Genomic DNA, 16681 nt, shown 5'->3' on the forward strand with positions numbered 1-16681 from the left:
CAACTTGGTCGAATGCGACTCGGTTGCATTGGGATGGGTTGATTAAGGAATTGGATTGAGTCAACTAAGGGGAGAGTCCAATCGGTTAAAGAGGTTGAGCATACTCGACTAGAGAGTTGGGTCAACTCGACTAGGGAGGTTGGCTAGAGTTGACTCAGTTGAGCTGGGTTGGGATCCCACTTGGATGGATTGTATTGGGGCGATTTGACTTAAGCTGCAGGTGGCCTGGCTGGGTTAGATTTAATGTAACCAGATTTATGGATAAATGGTGTGCCTCAGTGAGTGGACAAAGGTATGGCTTGGGTTGATGTGACTCGGTTGAGTTGTGCTAGGGTCAGGTTAGGTGGGGTTAATGGTTGAGTTGGATTGGATTGGGTTAATGGTCAAGGTCAAGTGTGGGTTGACTTGGCTTAGACTGGATTGGAACTGGTTGAGCGTGGATTGGGGTGCGGCTTGAGGTTTGGGTGGTTGGAGTATCTTAGGAACCAATAGGGCAAAGCGGCTCTTAAGGGGAATGAATTAATTGGGCCGAATGGGCCCGATGGCCGGGTTAACTGGGTTGGCCGGGTCTATTGTAGGGGTGTATGAGGGTACTGTTGGGTGGATGAATGAAAGGCATGTGGTGTATGATGTGTGGCTATGGTTATAGGGTTTAAGGCTTATGGGTATGGGTTTAGGTGTGGTTAATGGTTAGGTTGGATTGGGTTAATGGTTAGGGTCAAGTGAGTCGGGTCTAAGTTAGGAGCAAACCCGAGACTAGCCATGGTCTAACTAGGAGGAAGCAGGGTACAAACCAGGGTGCGGACCAGGGTGCACCAGGGTGCGAACCAGCAGGGAACCAGGGTGCGAACCAGCAGGGGAACCAGGGTGCAACCAGCAGGGAACCTGGGTGCAACCAGCAGCGAACCTGGGTGCAACCAGGGTCTAACCAGAGTGCGAACCAGCAGGGAACCAGGGTGCGAACCAGCAGGGGAACCAGGGTGCAACCAGCAGGGTACAAACCAGGGTGCGGACCAGGGTGCACCAGGGTGCGAACCAGCAGGGAACCAGGGTGCAACCCGCAGGGGAACCATGGTGCAACCAGCAGGGAACCTGGGTGCAACCAGCAGCGAACCTGGGTGCAACCAGGGTCTAACCAGAGTGCGAACCAGCAGGGAACCAGGGTGTGAACCAGTATCGAACCTAGGTGCAAACAGCAACGAACCTGGGTGCAACCAGGGTCTAACCAGAGTGCGAACCAGCAGGGAACCAGGGTGCGAACCAGTATCGAACCTGGGTGCAACCAGCAACGAACCTGGGTGCAACCAGGGTCTAACCAGAGGCTAACCAGGGGGAACCAGGGTGTGAACCATTAGGGAAAAATAAAAATGAAGATAAGATGGGTTAAGAGAAGAGGGAAACATGTATAACTTCAAAGTCTACCATCAAGAAGAATGAGTAAAGATTGATCCTAGATGCTTCCTAACATGGTTTTTCTTTTAAAGTAAAAGATATGCATGAAAATAGACCCTACATAGAATTGAAATAAATGCCTACCTCTTTGAAAACCAACTTTGTGTTTGATTTTTCTTTGATCTTAATTCCTTGAAGATGATTCCTTGCTTGATAATGACTGCTTTTGATATATATCACCCAACGTATCACCCGATCCGGCAAGGATGGCCGAACCCTTGAAGAGATGAGGGAGAGGGATGAATTTTCTAAGAGAGGGATTCTTTTTCTTCTTTTTCTTGGATGGTGGGATGAGAGGGTATTTATAGGAGAATGGGATAGGAGGTTAGGTGAGGTTAGGTGAGGTTAGGTAAGGTTAGGTGAGGTTAGGTAAGGTTAGGTGAGGTTAGGTGAGGTTAGGTGAGGTTTGGGTGGTTAGGATGAGAGGAGAGGTTAGGTGAGGTTAGGTGAGGTTTGGATGGTTAGGATGAGAGGAGAGGTTAGGTGGTTTTGGATGGTGAGACCCAGGTCAAGATCTGTCATTGATCTAACGATTTACGGAAATCGGGTCTCGGAATGGAATCAGGGTCCGGGCTATGAAGTGACCCTAGCTTATTTTGTCCCGATTGATGATCCGTAAAGTCAGATCAAGATATTAATGACCTAAAACATATAAATCAATGATAGAGGGGGTTCTCACATGGATTTAACACACTAAATTCACTAATCAGGGTATTTTTCAATTTTTCGGATCTAATCATCTCACCAGGTACATCTCTTTATCATTTTGTTTTTTTCAAAAAATTTGAGGATGGATCAATATATTAGGTTATTGTTGGTTAAAGTAAAGCAAAATGTGGGTGTCTACAGATGCCCCTCTTTGGTAGAGACGACGTAGTCATCGAATACCAAAGTCAAAATGACAGAACCATTTTGCGTAGCTTTAATCGACAAAGGACCCCCTAAACACAATGCAACCTAATATAATGCAAGACCTTAGATGAAATCCTAGAATTGGAATGCAATAAAACAAACCCGCTGCGGTGCCGCTGGCAACGAGAGAAATGGGATACCATTTTCAAATGGATTTTCGGAGGGAAAGGAATATCGCTTTTGAACAGCTTCAGAGGAAATGAGACGTCATTTTCAAATGGTCTCAGAGAATAATGGATGACTTTTGAAAGATTCTTAATGAAAATGCAGCATCATTTTTGAATGGGCTTGGGCAAGATGAAATACCGTATTTATACGGATTCCAAGGAAATGAGACATCATAGTTGTATGATGTTCAAAGGGTATAAGAGACCATAGTTGTATGGATTCGAAGAGAATGAAATACCGTATTTGTACGGATTCCAAGGAAATGAGACATCATAGTTGTATGATGTTCAAAGGGGATAAGAGACCATAGTTGTATGAACTCGAAGAGAATGAAATACCGTATTTGTACGGATTCCAAGGAAATGAGACATCATAGTTGTATGATGTTCAAAGGGGATAAGAGACCATAGTCGTATGGACTCGGAGAGTGAAATACCGTATTTGTACGGACTCCAAGGAAGCGAGATATCATATTTGTGTGATGTTCAGAGAGAAAATATCTTTTTCCAAATGGATTCAGAGAGATATGATGATTTGAGCTTTGAGAGAAATCGAAATTTCCAATTAACAACTTTAGAAGCAAAGGATTTAATAACACTATGCAGCAAAAGAACTTCAGGGCTTAAATATGGGATGCCACTTCATTAGCAATCTGCCTCAGTTTGAGGCATTCTAACCTTCTTCTATTCGTTGACCAGAGATTATTCTTTCAAAGATCTTCGTCATTCGTGACAGCGTCACCTTTTTCCAAGTTCCTCAGAACCTGTTAATGAACCTGCCTTCAGAGTGATTGCACCCTACAACAATTCTAAAAATAAATTTTTTTTTTTTTTAAATAGAACTACAGACACTTGTAATAAAAACACAAAATAAGAAAGATTACTCCAGTAATCTCGTGATGCTTCTGACTTATCAGTATTTTCTTTTGGGTTAGACTAGCCTCTTTTAAAGAACGTTTCTCCATTGATAAACATCTTCACTTATTTTTAATACAGTGATACCTCATATATCTTTCTATCAACTTTCAGATTGCTTCAAAATTAATGCCCCTAGTTTCGAGAATCATTGTGTATTAGCTTCGCCTGACCTACCGCGAGTTCAGAGACCGATGTAATTCTTTTGGCGTGAATCCAATCTTACCACGACCAAGTCTTCCTTTTTTGGATTTTCAACTTGGTGGACCGCTCGGCCTTAACTTTTGCCTGAATCGCCTTTTCAGGTTTTCGACTCAGCGGGCCACCCCCTTACCTTTTGCCTAAGCCGCCCTTTCAGGTTTTCAACTTAGCAGGGGAATGATCCTAAATTTTGCCTAGATCGCCTTTTCAGGTTTTTCAATCTAGCGGATCTTCAAGCTCCATTTCTTTTCTTTTTTATTATTATTTTTTTTTATCTTCTTTTATTTTTACTTGAACACCAAAAGGACTTTATAGGTGAGGTAGGGCTTTTCAAAGAATGGCTTAAGGTTTTGCAAGGGTCTCGACCGAACCTATGAACAGGTTGCCTACGTATCCCAGTGTAGGAATCAGATCATGCGTAGTTCAGGGCGAATGCCCCTAGTATATTGGGATTTGAAGGAAAATTTTATTTAGGCTCAAAAGGGTTTGCAAAAGGTTATAAATTTTTTGATTTTTGGTTATGAATTTGGGATTTATTCGGCCAAAGGACGGCCTTCTGATGTTCAAGCATAGAACCTCTTGAGTTGATCAAGATTTGTTGGTTCTGGCAATATTTCTCCATTTAAATTACGGAGCTTGACGGCTTTTCCGGGTAAGATTTGGTCCACAATGTATGGTCCTGACCAATTTGGTTTGAACTTGCCCCTTGGGTCAAACATTGGTGCTCGATTCTCTTTTAGAACAAGATTGCCTTCTTCTAAATCTCTGACCTTAACCTTTTTATTAAAAGCACGGGCTATTCTGCGCTGATAACCTTGCACATGGTAAAGCGCCTTTAATCTCTTCTCGTCTAGCATGTTCAACTCTTTATACCTGGCATCTGCCCATTCATTTTCTGGTAACTTGACTTCAGTCAATACTCGGAGCGAAGGTACACGGATCTCAACAGGTAGCACTGCTTCCATCCCGTAAACAAGAGAGTAAGGGGTTGCCCCAGTTGAAGCCCTAATTGATGTTCTGTAAGCCCACAAGGCGTATGGTAACTTATTTGACCAATCTTTATAAGTTTCTGACATTTTGCTAATGATAGTCTTGACATTTTTGTTTGCAGCTTCTACCGCTCCATTTGTCTGCGGACGATAAGGCGAGGATTTATGATGCTTAATCTTGAATTCTTCGCAAAGAGAGATTACTTCCTTCTTGAAATGAGATCCATTATCTGAGATAAGTTCATGGGGAATTCCATATCTGCAAATTATGTTGGTGCGTATGAATTTAGCAACTGATGAGGATGTAAGCTTTGCATAAGAAGCGGCCTCAACCCACTTGGTGAAGTAATCAATAGCAACGAGTATGTACTCGTGACCATTAGACGACTTGGGAGAAATCTTGCCAATGATGTCAATTCCCCATACCGAAAACGGCCAAGGAGAGGTAAGAGAATGCAATTCGGTGGGTGGTACATGGATGAGATTCGCATGTATCTGACATTTATAGCATCTCTTCACAAATGTGTGACAATCTGCTTCTAATGTCGGCCAATAATACCCCAGACGTAGGATCTTCCTTGCCAACATCTTCCCATTCATATGAGGCCCACACACCCCTTCATGAATATCTGCAAGAATTTCTTCTGCCTGATCTTCAGTGACACATAAGAGTTGAATTCCATCGAAAGACCGTCGATACAACTCTCCTCCACAAATGACGAAATTAGCTGCCAATCTCTGCAAAGTCCTTATTTCTTTACTCGACGCCTCATTGGGATGCCCCTGGCCTGAGATGTAGTTCTTTATGTCTGTATACCATGGCTTTCCATCGGGACATCTTGCAGCTATTTCTATAGCATCAACATATGCAGGAGCCCATTGCTCTTGAACCGTGATGGGCCTCATCTTCATATTGTGAGGTATGTCAATCATGGAAGCTAACGTTGCTAAGGCATCGGCGAATCTATTCTTCAACCTTGGCAAATAACTGAAAGTGACGCGTTGAAATTGCTTAGCGAGAATATCCAAGTATTCATGATATGGCAATAGCTTTTCTTCTTTGGTTCTCCACTCTCCTTGAGTTTGGCAAATGATTAGCTTCGAATCTCCATATACGTCAAGATTCTCTATGCCTAAGGCCAATGCAGCCTCAAGCCCAACAATGCATGCTTCATATTCTGCCATATTGTTGGTGCAATTGAATTGTAACTTAACGGCAACGGGGACATGCTCATTTCGAGGCGACACAAGCAATGCCCCTACTCCTTGTCCTGTTTGGTTTGCTGCTCCATCAAAATAGAGGGTCCAACCAGTTTCTGGATACTCATCTTCAACCATCATGATCTCTTCATCTGGGAACATCGGCTTGAAATGCTGACTTTCTTCTTGGGGTGCTTCCGCCAATTGTTCAGCAATGGCTCGGCCCTTTACTGATTTTTGGGTTACATGAGTGATGTCAAATTCAGACAACAATAATAACCATCTGGCAGTCCTGCCTGTCAGGGCTGGTTTTTCAAAGAGATACTTCAGAGGATCCATCCTCGACAAAAGCAGGACCTTATGTGATAAAAGGTAATGCCTGAGTCGCTGAGTGGCCCAAACCAAGGCTAAGCAGGTTTTTTCTAGGACAGTATACTTTTGTTCATACTCCAACATCTTCTTGCTAAGATAATACACAGCCTTTTCATGCTTGGTTTCTGGATCTTGTTGTGCTAACATACAACCCATTGTGGTTTCTGTTACTGACAAGTAAAGTAGCAATGGATGCCCCGGTATCACTGGTGCTACTATCGGTGGCTCAGACAAACTTTGCTTTATCTTTTCAAAGGCCTGCTGACATTCCTCTGTCCATTCTTTGGAAGAGTTCTTCTTTAAGAGCTTAAAGATAGGTTCACAAGTTGATGTCAGATGAGCGATGAATCGCCTTAGGAACTGTATCCTTCCTAAGAATCCCCGAATTTCCTTCTCGGTTCTAGGCGGTGGCATCTCCTGGATAGCCTTAATCTTCTGAGGATCTACCTCTATACCCCTTTGACTCACCATAAATCCAAGCAACTTACCGGAGGTAACCCCGAACACACACTTGCTAGGATTCAGGCGAAGCTGGTATTTGAGAATTCTTTCAAAGAACTTCTTAAGGTTCGGGATATGATCTTTCCTTTCCTTGGCTTTTACAATCATATCATCGACATAAACTTCGACTTCTCTATGTATCATGTCATGGAGCAAGGCTGTAGCTGCTCTTTGGTATGTCGCACCGGCATTCTTAAGACCAAATGGCATTACCCGATAGCAATATGTCCCCCATTGTGTAATGAACGAGGTCTTAGCCATGTCCTCGGGTGCCATCTTAATTTGATTGTAGCCCGAGAAACCATCCATAAAAGATAGTAATTCATGCCCGGCCGTATTGTCCACCAAGATATCGATATGTGGTAGAGGGAAATCATCTTTTGGACTTGCCTTGTTCAAATCCCTGAAATCTACACACATTCTCACCTTTCCATCTTTCTTCGGTACAGGTACTATATTTGCGAGCCATTCTGGATATTCCACCACTTGCAGAAATCCAGCATTCAACTGCTTAGTAACCTCTTCTTCTACTTTCAGGACCCACTCAGGCTTCATTCTCCTTAGCTTCTGCTTTTTAGGTTTAATCCCAGGCAATAAAGGTAGCTTGTGCTGAACAATGTCTTCGCTCAACCCGGGCATATCTTTGTAGGACCAGGCAAAAACTTCTTTATATTCCTTAAGTAGGTTTATTAATTCATCGCGCTCTTCAGAGGATAGAGTATTTCCAATTCGTATTTCCTGTATTAAATCTTCTGTTCCGATGTTTATAATTTCGATTTCATCTTTAAGAGGCTGGGCTCGGCGCTCCTCCTCTTGTTTGAGCATATGCTGCAATTCAAGGGGAGTTTCGTCGATCCCCCCTTCCTCATCTGAGGAGGGAGTGTTATCATTATTATTAAAGTCAGAAGCAAACACAGAGACATACTGAGAATCAGATTTCATTGAATTGAAAGAAGTTACATCATTATCATTGGACTCATCCTGAACAGGTTCAGGATTCACATAGTAAATAAACTCAGAAAATGACTCGCCTGGACTAGGCACTGACACTGATTCACTCGACTTGACTAGACTTGACTTAGCAATAAAATAAGATGGAAAAACATCAGAACTCCAGTTTGAAAGATTTTCTGTTGCAGGTGCAATCTGACTCTGAGGTTCAGTAAAGGTATCATTACTCTGAATAACTGCCACTAGCATATCTTCACAATCTGTCTCTTCTTGTTCTTCAGAATAGTAATCAACATCAGGCACATTTTCTTCAAACAAAGATTCCAGCACATCTGGCTCAAGGTAGACTAACCAGTCCTCAACAGTTTTCTCAACATAATATATCGGCGGTTCTGTTTCTGGGAGAGCAAGGCCACTGAATATTTCAAAACCGGGTATCATGATCCCTGTCACTGAGTCATACCATGGTTCAGAAAACCCATAGTATGGAAACGTCTCACCTTCTTTGATAAAATGACCATTCATTGATAAGGGATATGGAGCCATTAGGAGTACCCTTCCGGTGCGGCGGATTTCTTCCTTCAATTTCAACAATTTTTCCATGGCTTCCTCCTCCTCTTCAGTAGGTACATATCCAAGACCGAAAATTCCATGGTTTGCTTTGATTGGGCGCCAGTGAGATGCCTTGCTTGGATCACGGCCCAAATTCATACCAGGGAAGTAGTTCATTTTTCTCATCATCTTGGCCACCACAGAACTGATGGCGAACGACAAACACAACTCCTCCCGAGAGGCATCCTTGTAAGAGATAACAGCAACCTCGAATGCGAAACCATTCAAGTTGTAGTCATCTGCTTTTGCAACTGGAAGGATTAAAGTTTCTCCTGTTATTTGCCCTATTTCTGGCTCTTCATCACCTCTGACAGTGAACAACTTCCCATCTTTAATGAACTTCAATTTTTGGTGAAGGGTTGAAGCGACAGCACCTTCCTTATGTAACCAGGGACGTCCTAGAAGCATATTGAACGAGGCTTTGATATCAATAACTTGAAACTCAACCTCAAATTCTTGACCGCCCATAACGATCTTGGTGGTGAGGACTCCGACCACATTTCTTCGGGTATTGTCATATGCGAGGATACCAAGGGTTGATTCGGCAAAATCAGTGGGACCAAAACCCAAGGTAATGGCAGTTCTTAATGGACACACATTCAACGCGGATCCGTTATCTACCAACACAGATGGTACTTTCTTGCCTCCACAAACAATAGTGACATGAAGAGCTCTAGCATGATTCCGACCTTGAGGAGGCAGCTCTTGATCTGAGAAACTAATGGCCCTGGTGGCCTGGGTTAGAGCAACAACTTCAGCCAGTTGCTCCGGAGATATCTCTGAGGATACCTGTGTTGTATTCAATTCTTTTAACACAGCCTCTCTGTGTTTCTTTGATGCTATCAATAATCCCCATACAGATATAACAGCCTGAGTTTTCTTTAACTGCTGCACAACTTCATCATCTGGATCTTTCACATATTGCGGCTCCTCTCCTCGAGCCAATGCCCCTGGATTTTCGACTCTCAATTCAACAGGTTTGAAAATTCTTCCGCCCCTTGTCACATGTCTGACTTCATCCAATTCAGGCTCATCATAAGTGATAATTTGAGGGACTTGTGGCTCATAGGTGATTACCAAGGGAGGTACAGACTCTCTTAGGTGTGATTCATCACAGAATATGATTTGGGGTTCAGAGATGGGTTCTAAGGCACATATGAGGGTAAGAGGGTCAAACTCAGGATCTCCTATGGTTATGGCATTAACGGCAGCAGGAGGATTTGCATGACCAGGTAATGGGTTTTGGGTGACATTGGGTCTTGGCTGGAATGCAATGACTTTCTCATCAATGAGTTTCTGGATTCTAAATTTCAAGGCAATGCAGTTGTCAGTAAGATGACCAGGACCTCTGTGGTACTCACAGTGTAGGTCAGCTCGCCAACTTGCAGGTAGAGGATTGGGGGGAGGCCGGATGGCAGGTAAGGTTATGCGACCTGAAGCAAGACACTGCTTAAGCACCTCTGAAGATGGAATGGGAAGAGGGGTAAATTCTACCCGGGTTTGTTGCCGAGGTGCGGTTGCGGTTTGAGCATAGTCCATTACTAAAGGTTCTTGGGACCTAGAGGATTGAGCATTGGAACGGGAAATACTATTGACTTGGGCTGGAGGGGACTTTTTGAAATCTCTGGGGTTTGGGTTGCTACGGTTGAATACACCTTGAGCCATAGCCTCCTCTATCTGGGTGCCAGCCACGATGAAGTGTTTGAAGTCTGGATAGTATTGCAAAGACATGTGATACTGGAGCTGGGGGGAAATATTTTTCATGATTATCTGGACTTGTTCTTCCTCAGACGGGCGCTCCATCATCTGAGCTGCTATTCTCCTCCATCTTTTCACAAAAATCAAAAAGGATTCCCTCAAGTCTTGCTTTGTTCTCTCTAAATCCTTTCTGGTGATTTCTGTCCCATCATCATATTTGAATTGCCTGATGAACTGCTCGCCGATATCCTTCCATGTCCTGTAACGAGTCTTGTCCAAGACCATGAACCATCTCCTCGCAACCTTGGTTAGGGAAACTGGGAACAATTGAGCCATTTGCTCAGAAGATAACCCTTGAGGCTGACACATGATGGTGAACATTTGCAAATGTGTGATTGGACAACCCACACCATCATATTTGTCGAAATCGGGCATTTGAAAATTGGCAGGAAGGCGAATTTCGGGAAATAAAGTAAGATCACTGGGATTGAAACCACCCTGGTCTTGAAACTGAATGTCTTGAACTTTCCTGGTAAGAGTCTCTAATTTCTCCATAACAAACTTATCAACCATGGACTGAGAAGGCCTACTGTGATTCTCGCTGTACTGCTCTTTTTCTAAGTCTTCTTCGACTTTATCAGGGATATTGATGAACACTGTTTGGGCAGGTGCTACTGGAGTAGCTGCTTGGCGCATAGGCCCTTTATCCTTGGACAACGACGGTCCCAACTTTTCAGAAAGCTGAGCCTTGATAACTCGGTTTTCTTCTTTGAGTTCTTGAAGCTGTTGGAGAATCAAGGTAAGAGTATCGGTAATAGCAGCGGGTGGAAGACCATCTTGGTTGTCTGCCATTGGTGAGGATGAGGACGGGAAAGAAGGAGATGCTGGGGTTCTTAGAGAAGGTGGCGGAGAAACAGATTTCCTCTCTAACCGTGAAGAGACCCGAACCCAAGGAGTATTAGGGTTAGCTATGATGTTTATTGCCCTGTAATATCCGAAAGACATATTTTAAAATCAGAGAGAAGAATAGACGATGATGCACACATAGACAAAGATAATGAAAGAGAAGGATGGACTTTATTGATCAATCATTAAAATTTGAGTACATGGTTCAATCTTTCAAAGATAAACATGGAACTAAGCATTCTTTTTAGACTTCTTCTTTGGACGACAATCTTCCTCAACTGACTCCTTTAAAGGTTTGATGATTCTTGCATCCCAAGCAGATGAAACAGCTTTGACAATCTTGGGCTTGAGACCCTCAGGCGGATAGAAATGATGAAGGGGAGGCACAATGGATTGCTCCCTTCCATACTGACGCTGAATCCTGGCAGGAACATAAAAGGAAGTCTTTTTGAAACCAAGAAGGCGAACGTAGTTAGCTTCTCCGGTGTTGAAGACAGCTTCTTGGATTCCGGGAATTTGCCAATAAATCTGATCTTCTTGGCGAGAATTTAACCATTCAACCCAATCGCTTTTATGATCGAAAGAAACATCATGACGCCATTCACTGAAGGTGTATAACGTATGATCAAAATGGACAGGAGCTGCAATTTTTAGCTTGTGGCATAACCACACTTGAAGTAATGCAGGACATCCTGAGAAAGACCCAACGAAAGAGCGAATATAAGAGCTTGGACCTGAACTGGCACGAAGGTGAGCCATATCATCCAATCCATTGAAAGTTTCTGCAAGCATAGTAGGAATTGGATTGGCGCCACGATCCATTTGATCAACGAGGTCCAGAAGAACAGCTGACGCAAAGCGAGAAGGCTGGACAGTGAGGAACCTAGCAAAGGAGCAGAATCTCAAAGCGCGCCGTCGAGCTTTTTGAATATCAACAGCACCAATGTATCCAACAGGAGGGTAAATGTCAATCAGTCGCTGCATGGACACTTCTTGGCCTTTCATGAAAGAGTTCATGGATTCATCTGGATTATCCATCAAGCAAAGGAACAAAGGACGATAATCTGGAACACAGGATGGCTTCACTAGAGGGCCATCCATAGGATATTCCAATAAGGCACACCATTCTTCAAAGGTGGGACACATTTCTTGGTTGCCAAAACGGAAGACATGATGATCGGGATCCCAACACTCTGATGCGGCATAGAGTAATCCCCAATCGAGCTTGATGGTTGCCACGTAGCCGAAGAGATTTTTCTCTTGTTCACTTATGGCGTAGATATGGGATTCTCTTAATGTACCACGGATCCAATCAAGAATTGTACGAGTAGACATAGTGCCCGTAAGCCAAGAGAAGGGATATAAGAATGATCAGGATTACATGAACACGAGATTGGGATAAGTTCCTGCCAGTACAAGGAAAGTATGAATACATGATCGAATCACACGATAGAAGAATGAAAGGCATACGATCGAAAGATTAGATGAGATAGTATAAGATTGCTTTCAACGGATAGATCAAGAATGACTAATCCTATGAGATCTTTGGAAATGATAGGATTTATATCCTAACCCCTAAAGGAAATTTTTTTTTTAATCTCGCACATTTTAACAGTGTGACCTGAAGGCATCAACCCTAATCCTAATCAAGCGGAGTGGAGAGAGGATCTCGACTCATGACTTTGTTCGTGTACCTAGGACCGATCGTAGCCATTGGAAGATGGTCTACGGCCTAATCTAGACACAAATAGGCAGGATATCCTAAACTAGGCTCACACACGTGATGCACATGTGTTCGTATACTACATGCATGTGTGGGTTAATCTAGGGGTAAGGCCAAGAGTTCCCTTAGCGCGAATCCCTGTTCGATATACTGTACCAGTGTCCGGCGTATCAGTACGTGAACAAGAGATCCGTTTACGTACCATAATGGTACTAGGCTAAGGGTGGAATGCTTCTCTAGCACAGAGGCACCAGGTGATGAAATCCCAGTCAACCATGCTAGATAACACTCCGGGTTCCTAAAATAGGACGTGTGTGCACGTGAGATGCAGAGTTTAGATGCAAGTAATGTAAGTGTGTGCAATATGTTTGCGCAATCTATGATGCCTTCAGGTTTTGTTAGATTAAGTTTGAGTAAAGTGTGATGAGAAAATAAAACAAGACAAACTAATCTAACAAGTATAGAGTTTTTATGAGCCAATTAAATTAAATTCAAATGAATTATCTTTTGAAATTTTAATGAAGTTAGGTGGTCCCCAGCAGAGTCGCCAAACTGTGGTACCCGAATCCCGCGAGAGGGGTGGGGCGCGAGCCGCCGCGCTCTCTCTCTTGGTCTCCTGTATCCACGCGATTGGCGTGTGCATTTAATTATTGATTTGAATTCGTCTTTCATGTGAACTTGGGATCACTAAGGCAATCCGAATTCCACACGAAAGAGACTGACAGAGTCGCCACCTAGATGTGGGATCTAGGACCCGAAATTAACCAGAAATCTAGACTCGCTACCTGGTTACGAGAATGGAAGGTATGGGGAGTTATCCGCCACATGCACCATTCCTGCCCGATAATCGGTCTTCGATTCCAAAAGCTAACTCTTTTAAATTTATTTTAAATGGCTCATTCAACTCTATGTTAATGTGCGAACTAAGTGACATGCATCCTATGATCTAATTTCAATGTGAATCCTAGATGTGTATCTTGATTTATTAATTTGTCTGGATTCATTCTAAGTGAAAGTTCTCCTAGAATTCTAATTTCATGGAAAGCCCTAAATGATTTGATTAAGCATTTACAAGAAAATTAATATCCAAAACACCACAATTTGTTGTGGTGCCGACTCGCGGGTGGTATGCCGTCAGACATCCAAGCTGCCTACGTACCCAAGCCTCACTGGGATCAGAGTCGACGTAGTTCGGTGCACCCAAGCTAAGTTACATATGCCTAACTCAACTAAGACACCGACCTAGACGGGATTGACTGTTTCAACAGTTTTAGGAGAAGTTATTTAATTCAAGTTGAGGATTTTATTATCTTAGGATTTCATCTAAGATGCTATATGATTCTCATCTAAATGCAAATGGTCCCTTAGACTAATGCAGGTTTGCCTTACATCCTAGTTTACTAGGCTTGTCCTAGGGAAAGATTGGGTGACTAGTGTAACTAGACCTATGGCACGGTTGCTATACATAGCAAGCGTCCGTGATGAGGCTGGACTCCTAACTCTAGGACTCTCTAAAACTTAGGACACGACACGACACCGGTGTTCCTAAATTGGGCTCTAAGGGTCCTTACGACGGAAACCGTGATCCAACGGTTCCGAAAGACACAAGACAAATCGATTTAAATTCTCGAGGTTAGTGAAAAAAAAGATGGAAGAGATGATGAAATAGTGTGAGGGAATGAGAAAGATAGAGAAAGGTGCGATTGAACTTGGGAGTGCCAAATTGCCTACGTACCCCGCGATGGGGATCAAGCCACACGTAGTTCCGCTGGGGAGGTTGCTTGGATTTTGGAAAACAGGATTGGTATTTGGATCAGGAATCGGGTTTGTATTTGAGCATTGGACTTGAGATTCAGAAACATTGATTTAGCAATGGGATTTTGGAATTGGGAATTTGCATCAAAGAATTGAGCATATAGGAATCATCAAGGGTTTGAATTTTGGGAATTCAAAATGGGCGGGCTTATGAGATTCGGTCAAATGGATTCAGACATGCGACTCAGATTGTGTTGGGATATGACTTGGTTAGGCAAAAGGGAGGAAGTTCTATTAGGTGTAAAAGGGCATTAGTAGAATAGGGGAATGACTCGGTTGTGACATGGAAGGCCGCAACTTGGTCGAATGCGACTCGGTTGCATTGGGATGGGTTGATTAAGGAATTGGATTGAGTCAACTAAGGGGAGAGTCCAATCGGTTAAAGAGGTTGAGCATACTCGACTAGAGAGTTGGGTCAACTCGACTAGGGAGGTTGGCTAGAGTTGACTCAGTTGAGCTGGGTTGGGATCCCACTTGGATGGATTGTATTGGGGCGATTTGACTTAAGCTGCAGGTGGCCTGGCTGGGTTAGATTTAATGTAACCAGATTTATGGATAAATGGTGTGCCTCAGTGAGTGGACAAAGGTATGGCTTGGGTTGATGTGACTCGGTTGAGTTGTGCTAGGGTCAGGTTAGGTGGGGTTAATGGTTGAGTTGGATTGGATTGGGTTAATGGTCAAGGTCAAGTGTGGGTTGACTTGGCTTAGACTGGATTGGAACTGGTTGAGCGTGGATTGGGGTGCGGCTTGAGGTTTGGGTGGTTGGAGTATCTTAGGAACCAATAGGGCAAAGCGGCTCTTAAGGGGAATGAATTAATTGGGCCGAATGGGCCCGATGGCCGGGTTAACTGGGTTGGCCGGGTCTATTGTAGGGGTGTATGAGGGTACTGTTGGGTGGATGAATGAAAGGCATGTGGTGTATGATGTGTGGCTATGGTTATAGGGTTTAAGGCTTATGGGTATGGGTTTAGGTGTGGTTAATGGTTAGGTTGGATTGGGTTAATGGTTAGGGTCAAGTGAGTCGGGTCTAAGTTAGGAGCAAACCCGAGACTAGCCATGGTCTAACTAGGAGGAAGCAGGGTACAAACCAGGGTGCGGACCAGGGTGCACCAGGGTGCGAACCAGCAGGGAACCAGGGTGCGAACCAGCAGGGGAACCAGGGTGCAACCAGCAGGGAACCTGGGTGCAACCAGCAGCGAACCTGGGTGCAACCAGGGTCTAACCAGAGTGCGAACCAGCAGGGAACCAGGGTGCGAACCAGCAGGGGAACCAGGGTGCAACCAGCAGGGTACAAACCAGGGTGCGGACCAGGGTGCACCAGGGTGCGAACCAGCAGGGAACCAGGGTGCAACCCGCAGGGGAACCATGGTGCAACCAGCAGGGAACCTGGGTGCAACCAGCAGCGAACCTGGGTGCAACCAGGGTCTAACCAGAGTGCGAACCAGCAGGGAACCAGGGTGTGAACCAGTATCGAACCTAGGTGCAAACAGCAACGAACCTGGGTGCAACCAGGGTCTAACCAGAGTGCGAACCAGCAGGGAACCAGGGTGCGAACCAGTATCGAACCTGGGTGCAACCAGCAACGAACCTGGGTGCAACCAGGGTCTAACCAGAGGCTAACCAGGGGGAACCAGGGTGTGAACCATTAGGGAAAAATAAAAATGAAGATAAGATGGGTTAAGAGAAGAGGGAAACATGTATAACTTCAAAGTCTACCATCAAGAAGAATGAGTAAAGATTGATCCTAGATGCTTCCTAACATGGTTTTTCTTTTAAAGTAAAAGATATGCATGAAAATAGACCCTACATAGAATTGAAATAAATGCCTACCTCTTTGAAAACCCACTTTGTGTTTGATTTTTCTTTGATCTTAATTCCTTGAAGATGATTCCTTGCTTGATAATGACTGCTTTTGATATATATCACCCAACGTATCACCCGATCCGGCAAGGATGGCCGAACCCTTGAAGAGATGAGGGAGAGGGATGAATTTTCTAAGAGAGGGATTCTTTTTCTTCTTTTTCTTGGATGGTGGGATGAGAGGGTATTTATAGGAGAATGGGATAGGAGGTTAGGTGAGGTTAGGTGAGGTTAGGTAAGGTTAGGTGAGGTTAGGTAAGGTTAGGTGAGGTTAGGTGAGGTTAGGTGAGGTTTGGGTGGTTAGGATGAGAGGAGAGGTTAGGTGAGGTTAGGTGAGGTTTGGATGGTTAGGATGAGAGGAGAGGTTAGGTGGTTTTGGATGGTGAGACCCAGGTCAAGATCTGTCA

The 16681-nt window shown here is 43.9% G+C and overlaps 1 protein-coding gene across 1 annotated transcript; it reads right to left on the minus strand.

The window, feature by feature from the left end:
* Positions 1-11028: 11028 nt before the first annotated feature.
* On the minus strand, positions 11029-16448 carry LOC143889715 (uncharacterized). The gene is made up of 2 exons (XM_077394021.1): positions 16245-16448; positions 11029-12282 (listed from the first exon to the last, which is right to left on the minus strand). The coding sequence occupies exon 2, from the start codon at positions 12209-12211 to the stop codon at positions 11108-11110; it is 1104 nt and encodes a 367-aa protein (XP_077250136.1). The 5' UTR covers positions 12212-12282; positions 16245-16448; the 3' UTR covers positions 11029-11107.
* Between the last annotated feature and the right edge of the window lie 233 nt (positions 16449-16681).

This window comes from Tasmannia lanceolata, unplaced genomic scaffold (assembly GCF_043159265.1).
Source record: "Tasmannia lanceolata isolate RefF3 unplaced genomic scaffold, GAP_Taslan_0.1 ptg000013l, whole genome shotgun sequence".
Lineage (NCBI taxonomy): Eukaryota > Viridiplantae > Streptophyta > Magnoliopsida > Canellales > Winteraceae > Tasmannia > Tasmannia lanceolata.

Coding starts and splice junctions, on each gene's coding strand:
- LOC143889715 (XM_077394021.1), bottom strand. CDS start 12,211: ATGTCTACTCGTACAATTCTTGATTGGATCCGTGGTACATTAAGAGAA.